The following is a 26,748-nucleotide window of genomic DNA, read 5'->3' as shown; positions in this document are numbered from 1 at the left end:
CCGTTGGAAGTTTTTGGGCTCTTGACACTTCTTTTTTTCCTCAGTGTTATTTAGAGTGGTTGTGGCATTTCTGAAGTCAACGAAAGTGAGTAACAATGTTGTGCTGTTATTTACCTCCTCCACAACCACATGTCACTCTCTCTCTGACTCAGTCTATCCACCCCATGATGCCTCGGCCTCTAGAGGGTCAGAGGCAATAACACAGGCCCACTTCAATTTTCTCATTTCAGCTGGCGTTGATGGGCCTACAGCAGCAGGACAGAAGGCTAAATCTATCATCCTCCACTATAGAATGGCGGGGGTCAAAAGCCGCCATCCGTACGATTGCAGGAAATCCTCCGTTCACGCAAACAAATGCTGGATTTATGCACTTTTATTTATTTGCCCTTTTCTCCTTAAAATCTGCATATTCATTTGGACTTTATAAAGATGAGAGAATACCTGCTGATAGTAACAGTGTGAACTGTCCCGGAGAGTGGTATTCATAGCCTCTGTCTCACCTCCAAAACATAAACAGTCTCTCTCTCTCTCTCTCTCTCTCTCTCTCTCTCTCTCTCTCTCTCTCTCCAGGTAGCCAGCGGAATCGGGCCGGTTGCGGCTGAGTGTCGGCTCACTCGGCTGTGTGTCGGCAGCGGCTCGCCAGAAGTGAGCCGGCTCTGGCCCAGTAATGGTTGCCGGATTTGGCTAGGCTTTGGGTCTGTGGATCTGGCCCGATTCTGGTTGAGAATCGGCACATTTAGCCACATTCAGCCTGACTATGGGCCATAAGTGTAAGTCCCAAAAATGTCAAAAATTCAGGTTTCACTCCTTGTGTGAATATTTGGTCCCCACAATGGAGATCTCTTTCTCTCTCTCTCTCTCTCTCACACACACACACACACACACATTCTGCTGTAATATTTATCTCTCTGTGACTCATTCTCCGGCTAGTGGGGGATTTTGGCACCGTGTCAGCTCTGACCAGGGGGCTGTATTGTAATTATAGCAGATTGAGAAAAAAACTGAATAACATATTGACTCTCGCAAGCCTGTGGTAAATTTGTGTGTGTGTGATTGTAGAAAACCTCAGTACAGTGGCAGACTTGAGGGGGAAAGAGAAAAAAAAACAAAACAAGAAAAACATCGCTTGACCTTATCATCCTGTAAAAGATCAACACTCACTGAAGCCAGCGCCACATTTGCTCTCCAGTCTGCCCATCTGCCACCCTGTCATTTGATTGGCTGCTGGCCCAGAGGAGGCGGGCACTTAAAAGAGCCAGTGGTATCAGAATGAGAGTTTTGTGGCTTTTAGTACTTTTATATCTGCTAAAATTCACTTTCACCAGACCAGAAGTACTTGGTCATGGGATTTGTGCAATGCAACTGATGCTGGTAGGTCACATGACAATAACCATATGGTGAATGTAAATGAATGTCGGGATTGCATTTATACTACACACTACGTTGAACACACTTTTTTTAACAATCCCTAAGTAAAACAAAAGTAGTACCTACTCAGGGAGTATACGATTTTGGACACAGCCAGTGTCTCTTTCATGCAGCTGTCTAGCAAGTAATGAATCATGGACTGTGTTCAGAATAGCATAACACCATACTACTCTTACTATAATTGCTAAAATATATAGTATGAATATTATACCCAGTATGCTAATTTTCTGTAAGTTTAGAATATCTGTAATTTTCTGCACATCAGTGCAACACAGAAAACACCACTTGCCACATAATTGTTATAAGTTTGATTTTTAAAGAGCAATTCAGAGTCTGTGGGTCAGGAATGGTCTCAGTGATTCACACGCAGGTCAACTGAGGTTTCCTGTTTGGTAGAACAACAGACATTAACCCTGTCAGTTTTTCCCCTCCATTTTCTCTCTCTCTCTCTCTGTTTTTTTTCCCTCTCCTTCCATCTCTCTTTTTGTCTGTCCCAATGGACCGCTCTACTGGCAGAGAGTGGACGCAGTGAGAGAGAAGCTAAAAATAACTTCAAAAAGCAGTTAGCTTCGACATCCCAGCCCAAGTGTGTATTTCCCATAAAATGTGTGTGTTTGCACAGTGCCTTTTGTGATGGTGTTCTCACTCCGGTCTAAATTTGCTCATTGTGCTGCTGGCATGTTGGTAATCACACCCCGTCTCATCCTGTGGTGTAAAAATAGACAAACAAACACAATATAAATACATTTTAAAAATCTAACAAGGCGCCAGCACGAGAACATTACACCTCCTTGGAAAGTAGCAGTTTTTCAGTGGAATTCATTTGAATTTGATGAGCCATGAAATATGAATGGAAAACATGAACATATCTGATTAACCAGGGCTAGACCGCATGCCTGTGTGATGACAGAAAGGCGAAAGATCATGGTGAGAGGTCACAGTACAGGCCTCTCCGTGGCTTTTAGATGGTGAAATTGCCCTTTGTGCTGATCTTCAACAAGCACTCAAGGTTTAACCCAATTCTTCATATTAACCATCATAAGACAAACCTCACAAATGGTCTCAGATGTGCAGCAAAAGGGCAACCCCCTGCCAACAACGATTTCTCTCGCCCAGCTCTTCTAAAGTCTAAGGTCACTCTCACATATATATATATATATATATATATATATATTTGGAAAAAATCATGTCAAATATTTCTAGTGTTGAAAGAAGTTTCTTTTGCTCACCAAAGCTGCATTTTGTAAATGAAATATTATTACAATTTGAAATAATTGTTTTCAATTTTAATATATTTTAAAATGTAATTTATTTTTGTTTCTTTTTGGAATTTCCAGAAGCCATTACTCCATTCTTCAGTGTCATGTGATCCTTCAGAAATGTACTGTATTTGAAGTATCAATATTTTGTAAAATGGTGTAAAATTTATTTATCTAAAATTATATTAGATAATTTTTTTATTTCTTACTGACCCCAATTTTTTTTTTACATGGAATAGAATAGAATAGATGCATTTTTTCTGCCATTGTTGATTCATTCAAAAAGAATCACTGACTTGAATCAGTCTAACTGAATGTCTTACTGAATACCTGTCTTATTTATTTCACTTGATGTTTATATGATACTCATTTTTATTCTATGTATATTATTTTTGAAAAATGGTTAAAATATGTTATAAAAATGAAATAATATTGTTTAGTATACCATTAGAGCCAGGAATGGGTGGCTGACCTTGCTGCAAGAGGAAAAAGGAGTTTGGTTATGTCAGTGCGTGTATTGTTTATTTATTTATTGTTTGTTTTTATTGTAAGCATATTCATCTTTAAACTATTCATTCTCCTTGCCTTTTCACCGTAGGGCCGTGTAAATGTATCACTGAGTATATTTAAACAGGGTGCCCTCTGAGATCCCCCCAATTAGAGAGGTCTGGAACAATAATGCTAGCGCTTAATTGCATTAACATAATGCCTCCTAACGATCATTACACTCAACAAAATAGTTGTGATAATAAAGCCATTACTATTTTGAGAGCACAATTAGCCTACGGTGCCACCCTTTGTGATGGTCTAATTGCGACATTTAGACGTGCACGCATTCCGTTCCTCATCCTGTTGGGAGGAGAGGATGGGAGGCGGAACAGTTGTCATAGACCGTGGCAATTTACGTCCTCGTCTGAGACAGACGTGTCACCTGCATTCCGCCGTACTATCCGGCAGCGACGCAAGCTGATTGGTTGCATAGATAGACGCCGTTCTCCAAATCTGTCAGAGGTGAAAGAAATGGCTAAAGATAATAGAGTTAGATGGATAGATAGAAGGGAAAAGGAAGACACGGAGAGAGTGTTGGCGAGATATAGGGAAGGATAGAAATGGAGAAAGAGATTGGTTTTCATGCCTGGTAGTCAGCAGCTCTGTAAATCTCCGAGGACTGAAGAGGGGGAGAGCAGAAGGTTGATAGTCATCCATCACTTTTGACAATTCCACCTCTCTGTCGCCACTTACTTGACGGAAGACCCCGAGCGATTGGGAGAGAGAGCAACAGAGAGTCTTTTTATAGAGGAAGATGGCAACACTCTTCCATTTTGTTTATGTATTTGTCTGATCCTGAGTGAGAGATTGTGGCACTACAGTTCAGTATTGTGATTGAAAGCAGAGCTGAGTGGCCTGGCATCAGTAATATGTACAGTAAGGATATAATCTGGAGACAAATATCCCCTAAAGGAACAGTCCACGCAAAATGAAAATTCTGTTATTTATTCACCTCTGTTGACTTTATTTCTTCATGATAGCTCTTTTCTATGCAATTAAAATGAATGGTGACCATGGCCATCAAGCACGATTTTCTTAACTTTGTCTGTTTCTCAAACAAAGGTATTGAATTACTTCAGAACACTTGATATATAGTGCACAAGTCATTTGAAGTACTTCTGTGAAGCAGACAAAACTGAATTAAGCTGGATTATGACACTGTTGTCTTTCTATGTCTTTGTTTTGTAACAGAAACAAATTTGTTTCATTATTGATTAATTTTGCAAAACCAACACTGTTAGTGAACAGAATTGAATCAGCATTGAACTGATTCGAGCTGAATAACAACACCATTGTCTTCTGTAGAGCTGCTTATAGCAGAATTTCATAATTGATGATTTTTACACATTTATTGAACTTAAGCTGATTAATGACACTATTGTCTTTGTAGAGCAGCTTTGCAGCAGAATTTGAATTTGTTTCATATTTGAAGAAATTTGTGTAATTGATTTTATGTTCCTGTTTAGTACTGTGAAGCTGCTTTGAAACAATTTGTACTGTATAAAGCGCTATGGAAATAAAGGTGAATTGACTTGACTAGACATTCTGCTAAACTTTTCATTTGCTGTTCCACAGATGAAACTTCACAATACAGGTTTGAAAATGATTTAAGGGTGAGTAAATGATGACAGAATTGTGATTTGGCTAAACTATCCCTTTAAGTCATGTCAGAATGGAGGGTTAGATCATGAACCATGACACATCAAAATGAACTAATGCAATAAGGGTAGAAAGGATGTAAAAGTCCATTTAGTTTGACCGATCCATGCATTACAATACATTTTGATACAATTTTTGTTCATTTTGGAAAATGTAAGTTGACGTAGACGATTTATTGCATGTACAGTGGCGTGACTCGCACATATAAGCTACTGGCATAGGGTTAAGTATTACAAACATGTATACAAATGTCTTTCCCTCATAGCTGCGCTCAGAGCCATCAGTAGGTTAATGGAATGCTTTTAAAGCTCTCTGAGCACCATTGTGTGAGTGAATGTGACCTTTTGCATTGTGTCGTCTGTGTTTTGCTGGACGGTCAGTCAAAAGCGATGGAGAGACCTAATTAAACATATTAGAATCACGTGTTGCTGCCACACAATGGAGCGGTAGATTGCAATTGCCTTTTCACTGAATACGGCAAAAGCGCCCACTTCCTGGTTTTCCAGTGGAATTAAATAATCCTGCACAAAAGGCTCTGAATGCCTGAACCAAACAAAAGGTCTACGTGCCTGCTGCTTCAGAAATGCTTGCCGGAGTTTTCTGTTATCTGATATCACAGTTATTGAATACATCCCTTTTTAAGAAGGAAATTAAAAGCTGACATTAAATTGTAGCTCGACATGTTTGCAGTTTGTCAGTATGTGAAATTTCTCCTCTCTTTCTCTAGAATGTGTTTGTGCTAAATCAGATTTGGATTTTTATAGCACAGCTTTGAGGACAGGTATTGGCCTTGTCATCTTGTTTCTAGAGGTCATGTGCCCAGTTGTAACAAACCCTTTAAGAAAGTTAAGTCTGATAATATCACTCTGGACCTGGTCGTTTCAATTCGTGGTATTCCTGTGATGGATTGTTTATAGTTTACAGGAATAGTTCACCGTGAAAATTCGACTTCTCTCCTCATTTACTCAGCTACATTTTCCCAAACTCTTGTGATTTCATTTCTTTTGTGGAACACAAAGATATTCTGCAGATGCCCTGAGTGATGTTTTGGGGAAAAGAAAAATTGGGAATGAGGACGTCAAGGTCTTTTGATATAATATGTATTATCATATAAATTCTATTATATATAATAATATACATAAATTAAAAATACTAATGATTTTAAACTGGATTACACTAAATAAGAGTGTGACTAGGGGCAGGACAGTAGAATGTCACCTTTAATAATTAAAACTGACTTTTTAAAAACGCACTGAAAAATTGTGTAAGATTTAATTTTAAAAAAATTTCACTCAGAAATGGATAGTAAATTTAACAAATAATTACAAAGAAACAGCAAGTAACTCATTGAATGGAACAAAATTTTGAAGTAGACTGAATTAGAATTTTATTTTAAAACATACTGCAGTTTGCTTTGTTCCCTTTCGAACGGTCTCTCCCGTTGTGTTGACACGCTTATGGGGAAACGCCTGTTTACTCTAGTACTGAAGCCTGATTTGTTCATGTTCGTGTAGCTGCATGAACCAATGCCGCTTCAACTCGCCAAAAGGTGAGGAGCTGACCTCGATAAAAGTCATCTCTGAGCGCCATTTCATCAGAATTTTTCTCCTTCAATGACGAAGATCATCTCCTTGCTGACTCTGCAAGCAAGAAGCAGAAGAAGAAAGAAGCTCAGTTCAGCCAGAAGTCTTCCCCTGCGGGCATTGTTTCAAATGTCACACCGCGAGTGTGACGATGCATAAGGGCACAGTGAATGCGCCCTTGTGAAGGCTGCGGTCGTTGAGACGGCATGCTCTCACTGCGACAGCATGAGTCTCGCCCTTCTCTGCTCGCGGATCGCCTTCTTTCATTAAGGCGGTCCTCCCCACTCTGCTCTCCTGTTTCCTCTCTCCCCTAGAAAAAAGAAACAGTGGAGTAGCAGGGTTTTAATAATGGGCTCGAGTGAACTCACGCTGGTGCAGCTCCCGCGTGCTTCACTCTCCCCCCAATGCCTCAATTCGTCAGTGTGCTTTACACACTCAGCCCTAGCAAACTGGGCTTATTCAGTGGCTGCCCAGGCTGACTCAGCACTTCACATGATGGCGGTGCTTCAAGTGTTCTAGGCCAAACATCTCCTCACCATGGATGAGTCCAGCCAGAGTTCTGATGCCTTTAGAGAGCTGCGCACAGTGAATTACTCCACTTAACACTGAGCAATGGAAGCTCTATTCAAGCTGGACCCATCCTTCTCACTCAGTGCACGCTCAAGCAAACTACTGCTGTGATAGCGGACCCATATACTCAAAAAAGCATTTCTCCTCTCCTCATTACCACAAATGTCAGTTTCCTGCCCCCGTGCAGCGAACTTCCATTCGAAAAACTAGAATCACTTGCCATCCGGCTTCAGGCTTGGAAAGCTATCCCGGATTTGTCAAGTTAGGCTCTAAAAACCATAGAACAAAGTTACTTGTATCAGTTCGCTCACAGGCCACCTCACTTCAGAGATGTTATTCAAACTTCGGTATGGGACAACGATGCTCATGTTCTCTAGTCCGAAGTACAAACACTTGTCACACATGTTGGCCGCTTCCTCTGTGATTCCTCTGGGCCTGCTCAACACACAGCCCCTTTAGTACTTGCTCAAAGCTCATGTTCCGTCCCACGCTTGGTGCCTGGGATGTTTTCATCTCAGGGTAACCCACCGCTGCATCAGAGCCATGGCCCCTTGGAAAACCTCTCGCCTGTTTCAATCAGGCGTCCCATTGGGACTGACCTCCAGAAGAAAGGTGGTCATGATAGATGCCTCCAACTCGGGTTGGGGAGCTCGACGCCTCCTTCTATGGGTTCATGTACCGGGCAGACTGAACCAGGGTGCAGACATGCTGTCCAGGGACAAGGTAGCTCCAGGAGAATGGAGACAGGATCTCAGAGATTTAATCTGCCTCGTCCTCATACTGTGCCAACTTGGGACTTGTCTATAGTCCTCAGGGCCCTACGGGGCCCTCCCTTTGAGCCACTCCAGTCGGCCGACTTGCGGCCCCTGTTGCTTAAGACCACTCTCCTTTTGGCTGTAGCGTCGGTCAGGCGAGGGGGTGACCTACAAGGACTGTCAGTCAGTGCTTCCTTTCTTGAGTTTGGGCCTAACGACTGTAGAGTTGTCCTCAAACCGAGAAGTGGCTATGTGCCGAAAGTGCTCTCCTCCCTGTTCAGAGCAAGTCATCACCCCTCTGGCACTCCCCAATTCATATGGTGAGCAGGGTCCCAATTCACTCTGCCCGGTTCGGTTTCTTAGAATGTATGTTCAGCACTCTGGCCTGTTTAGACAGTCAGAACAGCTCTTTGTGTACTTTGGAAGCAGCTCTAAAGGGCTGCCGGTTACGAAGCAGAGACTATCTTGCTGGATAGTGGATGTTATAGCCTTGTCTTACGCCTCAGCAGGTTTGCAGTGCCCTATAGGTGTGAGGGCCCACTCCACTAGGGAACTTGGGAAGTCGTGGCCTAATGGTTAGAGAGTCGGACTCGTAACCCAAAGGTGGCGAGTTCGATTCTCCGGTCCGGCAGGAATTGTAGGTGGGGGGAGTGAATAACCAGCGCTCTCTTCCACCTTCAATACCACGACTGAGGTGCCCTTGAGCAAGGCACCGAACCCCCAACTGCTCCCCGGGCGCCGCAGCATAAATGGCTGCCCACTGCTCCGGGTGTGTGTTCACGGTGTGTGTGTGCTCACTGCTGTGTGTGTGCACTTAGGATGGGTTAAATGCAGAGCACTAATTCCTAGTATGGGTAACCATACTTGGCCACATGTCACTTCACTTCACTAGAGGAATGTCCTCCTCTTGGTCTTGGTCCAGTGGGATTTATATCTGTGATATTTGTGCGGCCGCCGGATGGTCATCACCGTTTACCTTCACTAGGTTTTATAACTTGGACGTCTCTGCCATTCACTGATTTTGTCCGCTTAATTCTATCTAATCCCCTTATAAGTGGAGAGGGTTATGTTATGTAGTCCACAGCCTAAACGGCTTGGATCTCATTATTGGCTCATGCCTTCAGGAGCCCTCAGTAAGAGTGCTCCGGGGCTGGGCGCGCAGAGCGGCTTCGTTCTGCACTTGCTAATAGCACTGCACTATTGGACACGTTCCCCATAAGCGTGTCAATGCAATGGGAGAGACTGTTCGAAAGGGAACACTCCAGTTACTAATGTAACCTTGGTTCGCTGAGATGAAGGAACAAGTGTTGTGTTGGCTGCCGTGCTATAAGACTGCACGCGAATCAATGACTGTCACTTCAATCGAAAGATTCTGACGAAGTGGTGCTCAGAGCCAACTTATATAGAGGTCGGCTCCTCCCCTTTTGGTGGGTTGAAGCGCCGTTGGTTCGTGCAGCTACACAAACGTGTACAAATCAGGCTTCAGTACCAGAGTAAACAGGAGTTTCCCCATAAGCATGTCAATGCAACACTCGTTCCCTTATCTCCGAGGTTAAGGGAACCGAAGCTACGTTAGTAACCAGAGCGTTTTATTTAGTGTTGAACAATCCTTTTTTTTTTTTTTTTAGAAAACGGTTTAGAATTAGTCAAAACAGCTTTCTTCTTCTTCTGTGGTGTACCTGAAAAAATGAGTAAAAAAAAATTTGTAGACATTTTATTTAAGTAAACTATTTAAGTTTTTTTTTTTTTTTTTCCGTGAATCATATTAAGTGTCAAGACTATATGAAATAATGCTGGACACTTATTTTAGTTTAAAATAACTATTAATATTCATTTGCTGTGGTTGTACCAGTGACATACAAAGCAAGGCTATATTCAATTTTTCCATTTTAATTTTATTGAGCAAAAATACATTTTAATCTTCAACGGAATTCAAGATGTACTTATATTTTAATATGTTTTATTATATTTTAATGAAGAGAGTTGAAATGTGATTCCATTTACAGTATTAAGGCTCAGTATACTGTATTTAACCCCTGTCACTATATGTACTTTTATATTCCCCACTGCATTCTGCATTATTCAGTGTCATTAAGCTAATATATCTACATTTAACTTTCTTAGTAAGAACATGACTTACAGAGGGCAAAGTACATTATTTATGTCTCCCTCCATTTAGACAAGTCTCTTAAATATTTCAGCAGTGTTTTCCCCAGAGCAGGACTCTGCAGATCGATCAGTATCAAAAGACATCATTTGCCCCCAAACACTGTTTGACATCCAACTATTTCTGTTCAGGAGCACTGGGTAGATCATTGCTTGTTGGCAGCTTTTTTCTCATTCACTTTTCTGTTGGTTTCTTATTCTCTGTCTCTTAACAGTGTAAATCATTAGTTCACCCGTGCAGCTCAGAGCAGCTTGTTGTTGAGATGTAGGTGAATTTCGCCTCTGGAGCAGGTGTGTGACTCATATAAATAAGAGAATTCTTCAATCCCAGAATCAGGTTTTAATGAGATCTTTACTACAGCTATGCAGCCACTAACTATATAACAACAGCAGCTGTTAACATAAATTATATGGTTGCTATTGTGCTATGGTACCACAAAAGTGGAGTATTATTTATTAATTGCAGAGTCTGCAATGATGCATAGAATGTTTTCCTTTTCTTTCTTCCTCTACATCTTCTTTTTTGCATGCAATGCAAATTTTAGATATATTTTCTACATTTATTTAGTGTATTTACATTTAACTTTACATTTAAATTTACTTTATATTTCAATTTAAAATAGCCGTTTCCTATTTGAATATATTTTAAAATGTAACTTATTCCTGTAATGGCAAAGTTATTTTTCAGAAGCCATTACTCCAGTCTTCATTGTCACATGATTCCTCAGAAATTATTCTAATATGCTCATTTGGTGCTCAAGAAACATTTTTTTTTTATAATTGTCAATGTTGAAAACTGTTATGCTGCTTAATGTTTTTGTGGAACAATGATACTTTTTTCAGGATTCTTTGATGAATAGAAGGTTCAAAACAACAGCATTTATTTGAAATAAAAATATTTTGTAACATTATAAATGTCTTTATTTCACTTTCAATCAATTTAATGTATCCTTGCTGAAAAAAAAAAAAAAAAAAAAGAATCTTAATGACCCTTAAATATAGGTGACCCTAAACATTTGAGTGGTAGTATAAATGTAATTTTTTTCTAATGTAAATAAATTAGTATTAGCATATGTACAGTTTATATACTGTATAATGCCGATACTAATGTATATATGTTATAAATTACATTTACATGTTGATCAGATGGTTTATTCTAGCCTTTGTGGGAGAAACTGCTAGAATAAGCTTCAAAGTGGACCATAGTTTAAGTCAAAAGTCAGGCTCCATGACACGAGACACCAGGTGAGTGTGAATATGTGTCAGTGTAAAGAGCACTGAAAGAACTTGACACGCCTGATGGAAATGACATCTCAGGCAGGCTGGATAATAATGTGTTCCTGTCTCTCTATCAGTAATTAAATTTACCTTTCTCAGTTCCTCCATGACCAGCTCTGCACTGAGCTGTGCTGCTTTGGGAACCAACTCCAAATTACTCCTCAGTGTAGATACATGGGCTTAACTAGCACAAGGGAGTCCACCAGTGACTGTACAGTATGTATGTGTGCATTTTCTCTCTTTCTTTCTTACATAAAGCTCTTAATGAGACTGAGATGAGATGTGTGTCCAATTTAACCCACACCCCTCCCCTTTTCTGAGTAACTCCCCTGTTGACTGTGATGAAGACACTGTAGGAAATGATGACAGAGAGAGAGAAGCTTCACATAGTACTATGAATATAGGTGGTGAAGAGGTACGAATGATACAGACCATGTCAACTAAAGGAATCACCTTTAAACTTCACAGCAATATACATATATATATATATTTTGTGTGTGTGTGTGTGTGTTCGTGTATGTGCTGAGCATTAAACCTTTTCTAAATGTCTAGAAGTTCAGGTGTCCAGATAAAGCAAGAAAACAAAAACAGCTTAGAGGAACAGAAGAAAGTTTTATTACAATAGTAATAAAGTTTTATTTATAATATTGTAATATTATTGGAAAATTGTTGCTTGGTTAGTTGTTTTTTTTATGTTGTGGTGGACTATTTTTCATAACAGTACTTTTAAGATAATTTACAGGACAATATTTTTTACTATTTTTCTTGTCTATGTATTTACTTATTTGGTAGTTGTTTTGGGTTGATTTGATAGATAAAATGATGAAAGATAAAGTGTTTGAATCTGGCTTGCAACATATCCCAGTCCTTTCTCCCTTGTTTTCTACTCCCCATTAAACCTTGAGATGCCTATTTATTTTGTTAGCTGCTTTTAGCATTGATTTTTCCCCTGCTGTCATATGACCCGGAACAGATCTGTGACCCATTCTTGGCTCATCACCCACCAGTTGAGAACCACGGCTGGAGAGAGAACTGACCCCACTGTGTCCCACCTTAAAGTCAGACAAACCCAGCAATACATTCCAGTCTAGACCCAGAAACCACCTGCAAAAGCAGACAATCTGAATTTTGTGGTGGAAAAAAAGAAGAAAGTGTGGCGTGATGTAAAGGTAGTGGAATGAGGATGTATTTGCCTGTGGGAAAAAAAGACTGAAAGTAGGCTGGTAACAGATGTGTAGGGCAGTAAAAGTGTAATTGAAATGCCAGCAGCAATGGTCTTATCTACCCGTTCCAGCAGCTACCTCCTGTCTGAACATCAGTTAAATGTCATTTTAGCCCTGGCTGATTCAGGACGACCACAATCCCCCATCTTCTGTGACTGCAGCTGCTGATGGGAGGGGGATGGAGGAGGGGGGATGGATGGATGCGGGGAGGGATTGGTAGAGAAAGCGGGCACTGAAAAAAGGAGAGAATAGTTGTAATTGGATTTCATTTTTTTGTTGACTTCTACACCTGGGCTTAATTGGGAATTTGATATGGTTTATCACATGGAGTCATTTACAGTTTGGACATATCATTAGTAGCATTGTCTGTACTGTTTATACACTTCATATTTCATAAACTTCATTCTCTCATGATATCAGAAAAAGGGTTCAAATACAAATCCACCTGCCCTCAAATTGCCCCAGTCATTCTGCAGCGACCCCAGGTCTAGACTCACGACAGGTGGGTAAGAGGAGGGACATGACAGAGAACCGCTAGCTGTAGGTAATGAGCCTTGAACCAGGCTGCATCGCCAATCGTATGCCTCTGCTACAGAGTAAAATTATGTATAATGTCTATAAAATATGTACCAGTACCAGTGGGGTCATTAGTTATTATCATAATTATGCTTTAATTGTTGTTGGTAAAATGTATATTGTTCACAACTACATTTCCTATCATTCTCAGTGGCTGCATGAGAATTGCATTTTTGCGGGGGTTTTTTTTGCATCAGTTCTCAGTGTTTTCTTGACTTTGAAAAAGATTTATGCTAAACAAAAAATCTTTACCACATTACATTGTGCCTTTGTTGTGTACTGGTTATACTTGCATAGTGCCATTAGCAGTTAGCATGATCGTAATTACTTAATTTGTAGGTTTGTGCATTAAATATCTGCTTTCATCGCTTTGGTCTTTCATTCCTAGCCATTGTCTATGCCTAAAGAAGTCACAAAATCTTCTTCTCATAGTGCAAGGGGTTAATGGGTAATTTTAGGCCAAACACCCACTGAAAATGTTATCTAGTAATCTTTAGAATCCTAATTTTCTAACACACTATTCTTTGGGACATGTTTGCCTCTATATCAGTATATAGTATGGATTGTATACAAATTGGAATGTAGCCCAGGTTTTCTCGAGGTCCAGTGCAGTGTGACATGTGACGTGACCACCAAACGCTGCATTTTTTTCACCTCGAAATAAAAAGACCTTCACTTCCTGCAGTGTTGTTTCTTTTGCAAATACAGTAGCAGACAGTGTTTTGTTATTTGTGCAGTTCCATATGTTAGAGGAAATGAAGAGAAACTCTCACATCCTTCTACAGTTTTGTCTCTATTGTCTTGCTTGTAAGTTCACACAATCTTCGCATTACATAGTCAGCGAGAACCTGCAAGATTCTTTTAACACATTTGGTGTCTCATACAGCACTTCCCATTTGCACTGGTAATTTTGAAACTTACTGTGAGGTTCTGTGAAGAACAGCCCGATTGAGAATTTCAGATCTTTGCTGAAAGTAGAGCTGTTCGTTTTAATGGTTCATAAAGTTTTTATTTAGTTTGTATATTATGCATGGTATTGATTACATGTGTAGCTCTACAAATGGTTGCATCTGCCAACAAAAAATGATCAGAAACTGCGGTATACTCAGTACCATCAAGTTGAAGTTCAAAGTTTTATTTATCAAATTCATAACACAATGTATAGTGTTTGCAGACAATTTAATGAGCTATAAATGTCAGACTGCTGCTGCTTTTAATACTAAAGTAACTACCATCACTCTGGCTTCTCTGGGGCATTCATGATTCAGCAGAATGGGCTGGATCAGATCCCCTCACCAGAGAACAAGATGGATTTGGAAAAAGAAGAAGAAAAAAAAAAGAACAAGAATGTAATTAATATAATCAAGAGTTTTGTTTTGGATCATTTGCATTGTCAACTCAACATTTCGTTATTTGCTGTAGCCACTATTTATTTATTTTTTATTTCTATAAACATTTATTTAATAATTAAACAATTATTTACACATTTATTTATTGTTCCTATTGCAATCTCATTGATTTCAGATTTACCTGCCCCTAAACATAACATACAAAAAACGTTTTGTTGTGCAGTTTGTTTGCAAACTCTCATTTTTTTTGTTTTCTTCACTGCTAGTGTTCGTTTTCAAATATAATAAAATAGCCTTGGTTCCATCTGACTAAAAATGTCTGTTTCTTCTTATTTCAGAGGGTGATTTTCAACATTGTGAACTTCAGCAAGACCAAGAGCCTGTACAGAGATGGGATGTCCCCCGTGGTGAAGTCGACCAGCCGGCCTAAATGGTATTCATACCCTCTGCAAATATCACATCTCCACCTACACACTGCTCGCCACTGTGCTTTCCATGCTTTAATTCCAAATAACAAATCCACGACTTATCTTCTATGTGTAGTTTGGGCCTCTTCCCATTTGTGTAATGCAGGCCCGAGCATGGGTTCCACACAAGCCCTGCAGGCACGGCGAATAAGACTTGACTTGTGCATACTGTCATCATATCTGACTGTCTTATCTCTCTGCCGCAAACAACAGGATTTTTTGTTACCACCTCTTCGAGTTTTCACACTGCCAGTGTTCCTTAAAGAAAGCATTCAACGCTTTCTCATTTTCTCTTCCTTCTCCAAGTTGGCAATGGTGTGTTTGATGTTCCAGATGAGAGGTTGTGTTGCCAGGGATGTTTGGTCTCCATGGTGATGCCATCTGGGTAGAAAAAAAGGGACAGTGACAGGGCTGTTGTTAGAGGAATTATTAGAAATGCCAAGAGAAGGAAGTGAGCTTGGGGCTGGACAAACTCCTTATACGTGACTGTTTACAGCACGTCACACTGGCACCATTTTCCCTAAACATGTTTTGATATGTCTTTTAATCAGCTCGACTCTTTTTGCTCTGTCAGCTGTAGGAATAGTTTTATTAGAAACACATCTGCCTCATGGAGGAGGAGATGCGTGAAAGACAAATGCAGTTCCCTAGCTGTGTGTGTTTTTGGATGTCTTTTAAATGGCTACAAGTATTACATCAGTGTGAAGATAAGATCAAATCCTTCCTGCTCAGTATGCATTCTGCTATTCTTCACATATGGCTTATTTGATCTCTTTGTCTATTCTTAAGCCAAACTCACACTACAAATACATACAGTTTCTTATTTAGTGTCTTGTTGTTGTGTACTTTACTAATCACCGTCTAGTTGCGTCATTTACAAGATCATTCTTCTCTCCGATTATTTTTGATCCTGCAATTAGTTTTCTCACAAATTTGCTTCTAAATTCGTATTATTTTTTGATGTAACATATTAATGAAGGCTAAATCCAAATATGGTTTATACTGAAATGGTTTATACTGTAAATTCATAAAAAAATAATAAAAGTTGGGGTGATGGTTGCTTAAATTCATTAGGTCTTTTTTTTTTTATGTTCTTAAAAAAGTCTCTTATGCTTGCCAAGGCTGCATTAATTCGATGAAGCATACAGTAAAAACATTAATATTGTGAAGAATAAATAGAATAAAAGTTTTCATTTATTAAAAAAAGTCTTACTGAAACTTTTGAATGGTACTGTATATACACATACATACATACATACATATATTACAAACTTTAAGGCATTATTTGTCACTAGTAGATTTAGGTGAATCGTTTTCCCAACTTCCAGATTCTGGACATCATGTCAGCCAACAACATGGAGGATTTGTTTTGTGTTTTGCACAGATTCGCACACAGTGGGGAAAAGAGCTATAAGAGCTTTAATAGTTGGCTACACCCTGGGGCTGTTTTCACAAACTTGTTCCAGCAACAAGTTTCAGTCCTTTAGTGTGCGATTGACTTGTGTGCCAGTGTACCTTGACACTTCCCAAAACCTTTTGGAAAAGTTACGTTTGCAAATCCCACATACCCGCACATGCACCGATACACACACATCCACGCCTCCTATCAGTATCAATCAGAGTAGTGCATTACCATTCAAACACTCATCTGCCAGGTTGAATTTGCATGGGCCATGCAGTCTGGGCAGGTGAGGCCTGTCAGAGGTAATAGCAGGGAACTGATGGATGCCGAAGTGTGCGTACGTCCATACGTGGTGCGTGCGAGAGAGCCACTACGCCACGTTATCCTGACGCACTGAACAGAGGTCATGTGACAGAGAGTACCCGCTCAACGGAAGCCTTGGCATCTGTCATGAGTCGATCAAGGGCATTCAGACAAATGGCAGGCATCTGCCAAGGGAGCCTGTCTTCCTCTTCCAAACCCTGGTCACGGCCTAATGGGACAAGACAATTAGATGGAGATGCTGCCGGAAAACAATGGACTGCAAAACATTTCACAGTCAAGTTGACGTCTCCTACGTGCCTGTGTTTAACATTTCTCTCAGGAGTGGGCCGGGTTATTCAGGAGTTTGTGGCGTGCTGTAGCTCAGTTTTTATTGGGTTACACCTTGCAAACCATTTTTAAGAAACGAATTGTGGTAAAACTGTGCAATTATGATAAAATAATAATAATAATTAGTTTGCCTTGATATTGTAGTTGTGTTTCTTCAACTGTAGATACAATAGGAGAATACATATTTATATGTGTTTAATACTTTTTGCATAATTTGAAAAAAATTGCAAATGAAAATGACAGAATAAAAATATTAATAAAAATAGTATGCTCAGAAATTTAAATTACCTTAATTTTCACTTTTTTTAGTGTCAGTTTTTAACATGCAACCTTTAACATTTTAACCTTCATATTACCAAAAGTAAAACCAAGTTTAATCTGTTAGTTTTAGTAAAAATCAACCCCATGGGACCTAAAATATCATTAATAATTATCATCCGCTGCAAAAATGAACATCATGAAGACAGGAGTAGACCTAAAGGAATGCAACAATCAACACTTGACATGACTGGTAATCATAGTCTCAGTCATTTATTTGATTAAGTATTTATTATTTTTCAATATAATATTATGATTATAATTGTGTAGCCCTAAATCACATTCAAGCTCAATTTGGGTTTAAAAGAAGAAACTTATTTAAATACAGGCATTGGTGAATGAACAAGACTAGCACGTCCCAGGCTAAACTCGAACCCAGGATGCCACAAGCACAAAAACTTCTCAATATATCCTATGTGTCACAGCTCCAACCATCAGTCTTATTTCTATTCTTTGTGACAGTCCTTGAACAGTAATTTATTGTAACACAAACTCAGCCTTCCATTCTCAAAAAATGAACCTTTTTTGCTAACTGGAAACTTTCTAACATTTTCGTAGCAGGGAGGAGGCAGACTGACTTTAGACGACATTTCTTTTATTTCCACCGACATCAAAGTCATTGTCTGAATCATGCAGGGTTTTTTATACCAATCTGGAGCTCAAAGGGCCGCCGTTTGTGTCGGTCTGCGGCATGTGGTGTGAAAATAAGCCTGTAGCATTTAGAGACTCTGAATACCCAGCCGAAAGCGACGGAGAACCTCTGTGTACAAATGCCACGGTGATAGCCATCAGATGGCGGGATTAGGGTGAGCTGATCATACCGCACACTGGCCGCCACCGCTACGGTGCAGACTTGGGCATTAGGACTTCAATAAGGCGATGAAAGACCACGTAATTCTCACACAAATGCAAGACGATCCTCTCCGTTTCACATCCAATTATAGAGGTGTGAAAACAACATGCTGCGACACAAAGGGAGGTCTTACACACACTTTTGCATGGAGGTGCACATGCTCCTTACTCACGACACGCACAAGCACACACGTGATAATGGCTATATGTGCGGAGTGGCTATATGTGGCATTTAATAGATTGTGTGTGAAACCAAAGTAAAGGCGAAGGTTTATGTGATCATGTAGCACTCTGTTGTAAATGAATTTTTATGCTAGTTAGGTACTGATTTTAGTGCTGGTCAGTTTAGCTATGCATCAAAAAGTACCTGTTGAAATTTCTTAAACAAGGGCATGTATCTGGTTAAGCTACTTAAAGGAATAGTTCGCCCAGAAAAGAAAATGTACTAACCCTTGTGCCATCCAAGATGTAGATGATTTTGTTTCTTCAATTCTAGATTCAGAATTCAGAAATTTAGCATTACATCTCTTGCTCACCAATGGATCCTTTGCAGTGAATGGGTGCCATCAGAATGAGAGTCCAAACAGCTGATAAAAACATCACAATAATCCACAAGTAATCCACACGACTCCAGTCTATTAATTAACTTCTTGTGATGTGAAAAGCTGTGTTTATGTAAGAACAAATCCGTCATTAAGGCAACACTCCAAAGAGAAAGGAAAAATTGAAATCGCATCATATGACCACATTAAAGCATTACTTCTTAGCTAAAATACATAATAAGACTTTAAAGACGCCTTGGAATCTCCTTGTGGCTTTTAGTCCATGTCTGTGATCGTAACCTACTGTAGTAGTGTGCTTTACTACATGAGCATGACTAGGCCTGGCTATTGAACTACGACCCCATCTTATTTTCTGCCTTTATATAGCACTCTCTCTTTTGTGTGTGTTGTACTGATTTTTAATGCAGTGGTTATACAGTATTTTATCACTCCATATACACATCAAGCATCCAAGCAGTTGCTAAAATGTGAGCTCTGTGTATGGACAGTGGGTGAGTGCTTATCTTTTTGCCAATATCATTGTCAGTATTTTCCCTAGTTCATACAGCATCCTTGAAAAGTTTGTAATTGTGGGATCATAAGTCCTTATTAATTTTGTAATGACTTTGCATTAATAAGGGACAACACAAACTATGAGGACAAATTTAATTGAATTAAAAATAAAATCAATTTTTAACACTTGAGCTAGAAACCATTTCTAAACTGTGTTCTGATCGGTCTATTGTGTACTATACTTACTTTATTACTTTATTTACTTTCTCAGCCATCAATTGCTTGTGACGTAACTATAGTTTATTCTTTAGTTTCTTCAATGCTTTCATATATTCACTTATTAAAAAAATCAATGGTGGCAGTACCCTTTCTAATATGTATGCTTTAGGTACTAATATGTACTTTTAAAGTATTAATATGTACCTTTAAGGTACTAATAAGTACCATTTAGGGTTAAAAAAGGTACAAAGATGTACCTTTTAGCTTTTGTACCAAAGAGTGTAGTAGAAGCATAAACTAATGACTGTTGGCTATTTAAAAAAGAAAGAGGTTGATCCCATCAGTATGTCCTGCCCAAATATATGGTTTCAACCAAATATGTGAGTATTCTTCTGTGATTCATAGTTGCTCAGGGGCAATTTCAGAAGACATTTGAAATTTGCAGACAAATAGTTTCATCTCAATGTTTTGAGCTTTAAAAACCCCAAAACAGCCATCTTTCATTTCTCTTGAGCATTTGGCTTGTATTGTTGTTGCCCGTGAATTTCTCTTTCACATTCTCCTTTTTGTTCATTTTCCACCATGACAGCAAAGTAGAACAGTTCAAAAACTGCTAATCTCTCTTTGACAAGTAGATATGAAATAAAGCAAAGAGCAGCTTTAACTGTCTGATCCAACCCTGTATGCAGCACTGGATAAAGTCAAGAAAAAAAGATTGAGCGTGGGAGAGAGAGAGAGTGAGAAAAGGAGAGAGAGACAGTTAAAAAAAAAAAAAGAAGAGAACAGATTGCCATTGCTGCCTTTATCTGTAGAAAAAGTCACTTTTAACCTGAAAGTTGAAACCTTTATCTCTATCTGCAGAGGCCGTTCTTCCTCAAGGCTGGCTGATGCTGGAGCCCTGTGTGTATGTGTGTGCGCGTGTGTGCGTGTGTGTGTGCTTGCCGCCTTGGGCTCATCTGTTCTTGGCCTCCATGATAGACAGACAGGCATCATATTAGAAATTGGATGCGTGCATGTTTGTTTCTGGATATATGCGTGTGTTTATGCGCCTACAGTCCAACAACAGGTGCAGTAATTATCGGGGTGAGGGAAGTTCCAGAAGCAGGTTACAACAGCTGACAAGCAACATCTTACAGCAGAAGATCTGACAGCACTGGAGCTACACCGCACAAGACAGCACGCAATCATTTCAGACAGTCCGTCTTTGTTCTTCATCTTGACTTCCTGTCTGTCTGTTCTGAAAGAACACGAGGCATGGCTTGCTGCAGTTGCATGAAGATCATGAGTCTCATATTCTCAGATCATGAGAATATGAAGTAGCCAAGTCTTGTGTAGCTACACATTTATTCTGGACCACACTGTAGCATATTCAGGCCAAGAGCCACCCACTTGAACAGGAAATGGTCAATGAACAACCATGAACTTTATAATTTGTAGCGTAAATATATTTTTAAGTTATGTAAAATATGTAAGAGTAAGACAATACTTGTCACTGGCATTAGCAGTCATTTTCCAGAGTCAGTGTTTAGCGTCATGTGATCTAGTCTTCAGCACAACAGTAACCACAAAAACTTCAGCATTACAGAAACTCTTTAAAAAAAACATAAAATAAGCCTTAATTTCTACATTTATTCTCCATATTCAGTCCTGTGCAAAGCATGCTGGGAACTAGAAATCTACTGGCCATTTCCCAAAGTTAACAAGAGAATTTTATTGTTACTACAACTTATTTTTTTAAGAAAGTGAATTAATGCAAAAATGTAAGTTTACATTACACACAATATTAAGTTAATGTAATGATTAACATTATTATGTCAACAGAACTCATCAAAATAATTTTGGCAACTTAAAAGGTTTAATTAAATTATTAAATTAGAATTTTTAACTTTCAACCAATGCTTTTATTTTAGTTATGGTAACAGGAGCATTGAATTATTTTTTGGAGTGGTAGGAATGTATGCAATTGTGGATGCAGCCATGGTAAAAGAGTTCCAATAATTCCCACAGTCATGGTAAAATTGAAATATCAGGTCTTCCAAAGTTGTAGAACATTTTTCTAGTTATGTTGTTATAAAATATTTAATCTGTTAGAAATTGCTATTGCGTAGAGTAAAACTTGCTTGCACTCCCAATTTGTGATGGAATCCTTGGTCAAATTCACAAATCAATCTGAATGATGCATTACTAAATTAGATTTTTTTTAAAAAGGATCTGAATCAAAATAATTGGATGTTCATTGTTCAAAATAAGTAGGATAATATACTGTAAAATATAGGTGTGTTTGTGTCTCAAACCAGTTTGTCTTCACTCACTCCCAACATTTTTTTTTTGTTTAATTTTCTGTTCAATTTTGAACTGCTTCATTGAAACAAACTGCTGGAAAGATCTGTATTTTTCTCAACACTGAAGGGAACTCTATTCCATATGCATTTTTAAGCAAAGAACAAGATATGATTTTTTTTACTTTTCAAACTCCCAATATATACATAGGCTACTTTCAGACTGCACGCTCTTAGCAGAATCGCCTGCACCCGCCTACAACTCAGAAATTTCGTCCCACGTCGCAACAAATTTAATCGGGTCTCATGGGAATTCTGCGGGAATGCAGATCTATAGAGTAAACAAATCTTTTAAACATATTCTGTGCCGTGAACCCAAATTTTGGCAAATCCAGCAAACTTTAAACACAACTTTGTTTCTTTGGATAAACCTGTGTACCCTGACTCATGACTGAGACTGTTGTTAGCCTAATGGGGGTTTTGGACTATATAGGTATCACTCTCTTATGCTGTGGTCTATGTGGTCGTGTTTTAGCAGGCTGGTAGCAGTGAGGAGGACTGATGCATTGGGCTTATTGCTTTTAAGTGGGAGGATGAAGTGGTTGTGAGCTCTTCACAGGACTGAGAGCTGTTTAGTATTCAGCAAGAGAGAGAGTAAGAGAGACCTTTGACTGCTGATCCTCCTGACACATTAGATCCATTCTATGGCCATATTGAGATTCTGGGTGCTTATTGTAGGATAGACTGTACCTCTTTTTCTTCTGCATCATTGGTTCTCTCAGCTCTCTCTCTTCTCACAAGTGATTCTGTTGCTTGTATCTTTTAAAGGGAGTCTGTCAGCCAAACCTATGTATTTCTTCTTAAGGGAGTTTTGTTAGTAAAGTTAAAGGAAACTATAAAGCAGATATTGATGTTTATGTAACCCTGTTAGGAGTGTCACAATACAATAATTTCAGTGGTTGAAACCAGAGACATTTTACAATTCTCAATACCAATTTTGATAGAAGAAAAACTAAAAGTTGAATATCATAGCAAACATAACGGTAGCTTTTTTGAATTATTTCCCAAGTACTGATTAAGTAATTAAATACGTTTTTCAAATAATTATTCAAGTAAACAGTCTGTAATAAAAAAATGAACAAAGAAACAAATTACAAGCAAAAGTACACAAATCAAAAAAGACACAAATCAAGTAGTTTTTCTTGCAAGTAAATAGAAATTGGGAAAAAAAAAGAAAATCAGTGTAGACGTCAAATCTTTTTTTCTCACCATTATTCAGTACTTGTTTCCCCATACTTTCCTCAACAGCCCTACATCCTTTTGTTGTCTAAAATGTGGTTAACCTGTTGTTCTTAACCTCTGAACGTATTTTAGAACTGCTCAATGGCGGTCCTGAGACCATATATACTACCCTAACGTGGAAAGGAAGCTAGAATATAATAAGTTTAGCTCAGTGGGTTCATGTTTTGTGTTTTTAGCATGGTCACATATACTACACTACATTCTGGCAACATCTTTCTATTGACAGCCATTCAAACGTATTTGTGTATTCTGATGATATACATTTTCTTCTATGCCAATATTCTTCGCAATTGTGAATGCTTTCCAAGTTATTATAGAATGATTTGAGTTTAGCCACTTCTAGCATGTTTTTAGCCTACACTGAAGTGAGTTTAGTTCTGAATAATATGCAGATTGTGTCATCTCTGCAGAAGTGCCTCTTTGTATCTTCCCTCTCTCTTATTTTCTCATCTCTTTATATGGAAAGCTTTTTCCCCCCTTCATTCACACACCAAGGTGACAATCTTCTCAACTCCGAAAAGGGGAGCTGGTGCCCCCCTCCAATTCCCACCCCCCAACCGTGTGGGCTTATTTGTTAGCCTGATAGAGCGGAGAATTAGCAAGCAGCTTCTTTCTGCCGGCATAAACGGCAAGCGCAGCGAGTGGAGTGTCACTGAGCTTCTGGTGTTCTGGGTTCTGTGAATATGGAGAGCTTTGTGGCACTCTCAGCAGATGCTGCTGGGAACTCCCAGCATGCAGTGAAGGCAGAGAAGAGCGGGTGCCATCCGTACTGAAAAACAAGAAACTTTTGCAGCGATCAGACCTGCGCTGGATGTCGTTTCAAAGAACAGTGAAGGATTGCAGCTGTGATTGCAACAGAGCTTTTCATCTCCTGGCACAAAGCTACAGAGCTGTCACTTGTGAATTAATGTGAATTCAAATGCTTGCAGGAGAACTGCAAGGCAAAGTGATAGTTTTTCATAGGGGGGAGTGGGGTAAGATGTGTCACAGCCTTAATCTGGCAAACTGTGTTTAATGTATGTCACATGACTTTATATTTAGAAAGGGCCCATCATGTACAGCTACCTGTGATTGAGAGATGCATATGAAAAAAGTGATAAACTTTATTTGTGACCCTGGACCACAAAACCAGTCATAAGGGTCAATTGCTCAGAATTGAGATTTATACATAATCTGAAAGCTGAATAAATAAGCTTTCCATTGATGTATGGTTTGTTAGGATAGGACAATATTTGGCTGAGATACAACTATTTGAAAATCTGGAATCTGAGGATGCAAAAAATCTAAATACTGAGAAAATCGCCTTAAAGTTGTCTAAATGGAGTTCTTAGCAATTCATATTACTAATCAAAAATTAAGTTTTGATATATTTATGGTAGGAAATGTACAAAATATCTTCATGGAACATGATCTTTACTTAATATCCTTATGAATTTTTGCATAAAAGAAAAATCGATAATTTTGACCCATACAATGTTTTTTTGGCTATTGCTAAAAATATACCCCAGCGACTTAAGACTGGTTTTGTGGTCCAGGGTCACATTTATGATAAAACCTGCTTGGCACAATAAATATATAAGCCCTGGATAAAATAATTTTTCTATTTTAATATATTTTAAAATGTAATTTATTCCTGTAATGGCAAAATTAAATTTTCAGCAGCCATGTTATTTGGTCTCTAGTGTCATACATCTGTCATAAATTCTTCATAAATCATTCTAATATGCTGATTTGGTGTTTAAGAAACATTTCTTCTTATTATTAGTGTTAAAAACAGTTGTGCTGCTTAATATTTTTGTAAAGGTCATGATACATTTTTTGATTAATAGAGAGTGTAAAAGAACAGCATTTATTTGAAATGGAAATCTATAAAATTATAATTGTCTTTACTGTCACTTGACTAATTTAATGCATCCTTGCTGAATAAAAGTATCAATTTCTTTAAAAAGGTAGTTTTTAACAATGATAATAGGAAATGTTTCTTGAGCACTTGATTCCAATGTAGTATTATAATCTAATTGTCACGATGCACACACACGAGGAACGAGGAGACGCTGGAGAATATGTTGACAGGACTTTGTTTGCATGAACCAAGGGAGACGAACACAGGAAGACGTTCACAGGAAGACGTTCAACAGCAGACAGAGAACTAGGTATATATATATATATATATATATATATATATATATATATATATACATATATTAGGGATGTGAATCGATTACAATTTTTAATCTAATTAAGTACATAATGTGGTGATTAATTACTCTAATTAATCGCATATTAAACGCAAAATCAAATTTGGCTGAGAAATTACCCACAAAAGGTCATTTAAAACCATTATTGTGTTACATTAGAAAAGCATGAAGATATTACAAGATATTACAAAAAGTATCTTTAGAAAGAAATCTTTCTTTTTTCATTTTCTTTTTTTTTCATTTTTGGGTGAACTATCCCTTTAATTAGTGTATTAATGTGGATTTTTTCCCCCAGATTTTTTATGAAGATGTAAATATGAAATTATTAAGAAACTAAAACTGCCAGTAGTCACTGCATCATTCATTCATTCATTTGATTCGTTCAAACGGCTGATTCATTCAGGAATTAAGTAAATGGCTCTCTTTATGAATGGACCATTCACTGGTTCACCCGATTCATTCATAACATGGATTCATTCAGAAATTGAGTGTTGCTTGGAGATGCACAGCAGTTCAGCTCTGGCTTTAATAGGTAATATTTGCGTTGGCAAAACTGAGCAAAAATCGACAATATTGTGTCTAAAATATATAACAATATTAAGTTCTTATTTATTGAACTGTTGTATGAAATGAGTATCACATTTGCACTCGTGTTGCTCATGTAAATAATGCTTAACTATATATGATAAAAATATGAGACAAAATGTCACACAGGCATTTTTGTCCCAATATCTTGAATTCTAGGGGCATATAACTGCATTTATAGGCTACTTCATACAGTGAGTTGTTGTCCTGCATCATGTTCGTAACCAATCAGTAGGCGTGTTCGATCATCTAAGTACAACAAGAGCGATTCGAAGCATACAGAGTCATCTGCTCTCTATAGCTCTCACGGGTCTTTGATGTCAAACACTGATCGGTCTATGCAGCATTCAAATATTTATTTATATTTGAAATTTATATATTCATTCAAATTGTTATGCTGATAATATATTTCGTAATGAAAAAAATTTGAAAAGTGCATTCCACTAATGGACTTTTGGCCCTCATTGTACATCATACACACACACACACACACACCAAAAACAGACAGTCCCTCTGCCTTGTATGAGAGCTCACAATGAGTGATAGAAGGACAGTGTGGGGTTTGTTGAGTTTCTTTTTTATATTTGCCATCAGACTGAAAAGCGATTTTGTTTTGTGTCCCCATTCTGTCCCTTCCAAGAAGCTCTGACGCTGGATTTCTGTGTTGGTGTGGTTTATGGCTCAAAGTTTTGAGGGTCGCTCCAAACATCTGACACAGTGAATGCCAATGTGAGACGGAAGAGCTTGGCACAGAAACTATGATGGAAGTAATTTCGTAATGGCTTACATTGCTCTTTGATTATTGTGGCCAAGAGGGGGTCCGCATCTAAATGGGAATGCATTTGTGCTGCAGTGCAGTGCATTAGACTGATTAATCTTATTTTTGCCATTGCTTAGCACTTAGGTTTTTGAAAAGTACGAGTAGGTCTTGATGAAGGAAAAATTGGTAATATTTCTGCTTTGTTATATGATCATGAGTGGTCTAAGGTCTTGAATCTAAGAGAACTGTTTTTTAAAGAGAAGTC

General features: G+C 38.5%; 1 protein-coding gene across 1 annotated transcript in view; it reads left to right on the top strand.

Annotated features, from left to right (window-relative positions):
- LOC107700377 (BEN domain-containing protein 5-like) overlaps positions 1-26,748 on the top strand; it is a 256,153-nt gene that overhangs the window by 104,981 nt on the left and 124,424 nt on the right. Inside the window, exon 3 of the mRNA XM_016502006.1 lies at positions 14,734-14,828. Within this exon, the coding sequence (XP_016357492.1) occupies positions 14,734-14,828 (95 nt within the window). The remainder of the gene's footprint in view (positions 1-14,733; positions 14,829-26,748) is intronic.

The sequence above is a fragment of the Sinocyclocheilus anshuiensis genome, unplaced genomic scaffold (assembly GCF_001515605.1).
Source record: "Sinocyclocheilus anshuiensis isolate Anshui unplaced genomic scaffold, SAMN03320099.WGS_v1.1 scaffold477, whole genome shotgun sequence".
Classification (NCBI taxonomy): domain Eukaryota; kingdom Metazoa; phylum Chordata; class Actinopteri; order Cypriniformes; family Cyprinidae; genus Sinocyclocheilus; species Sinocyclocheilus anshuiensis.
Note: the sequence above shows the minus strand (reverse complement) of the source record. Positions and strands in the feature narration are given on the sequence as shown.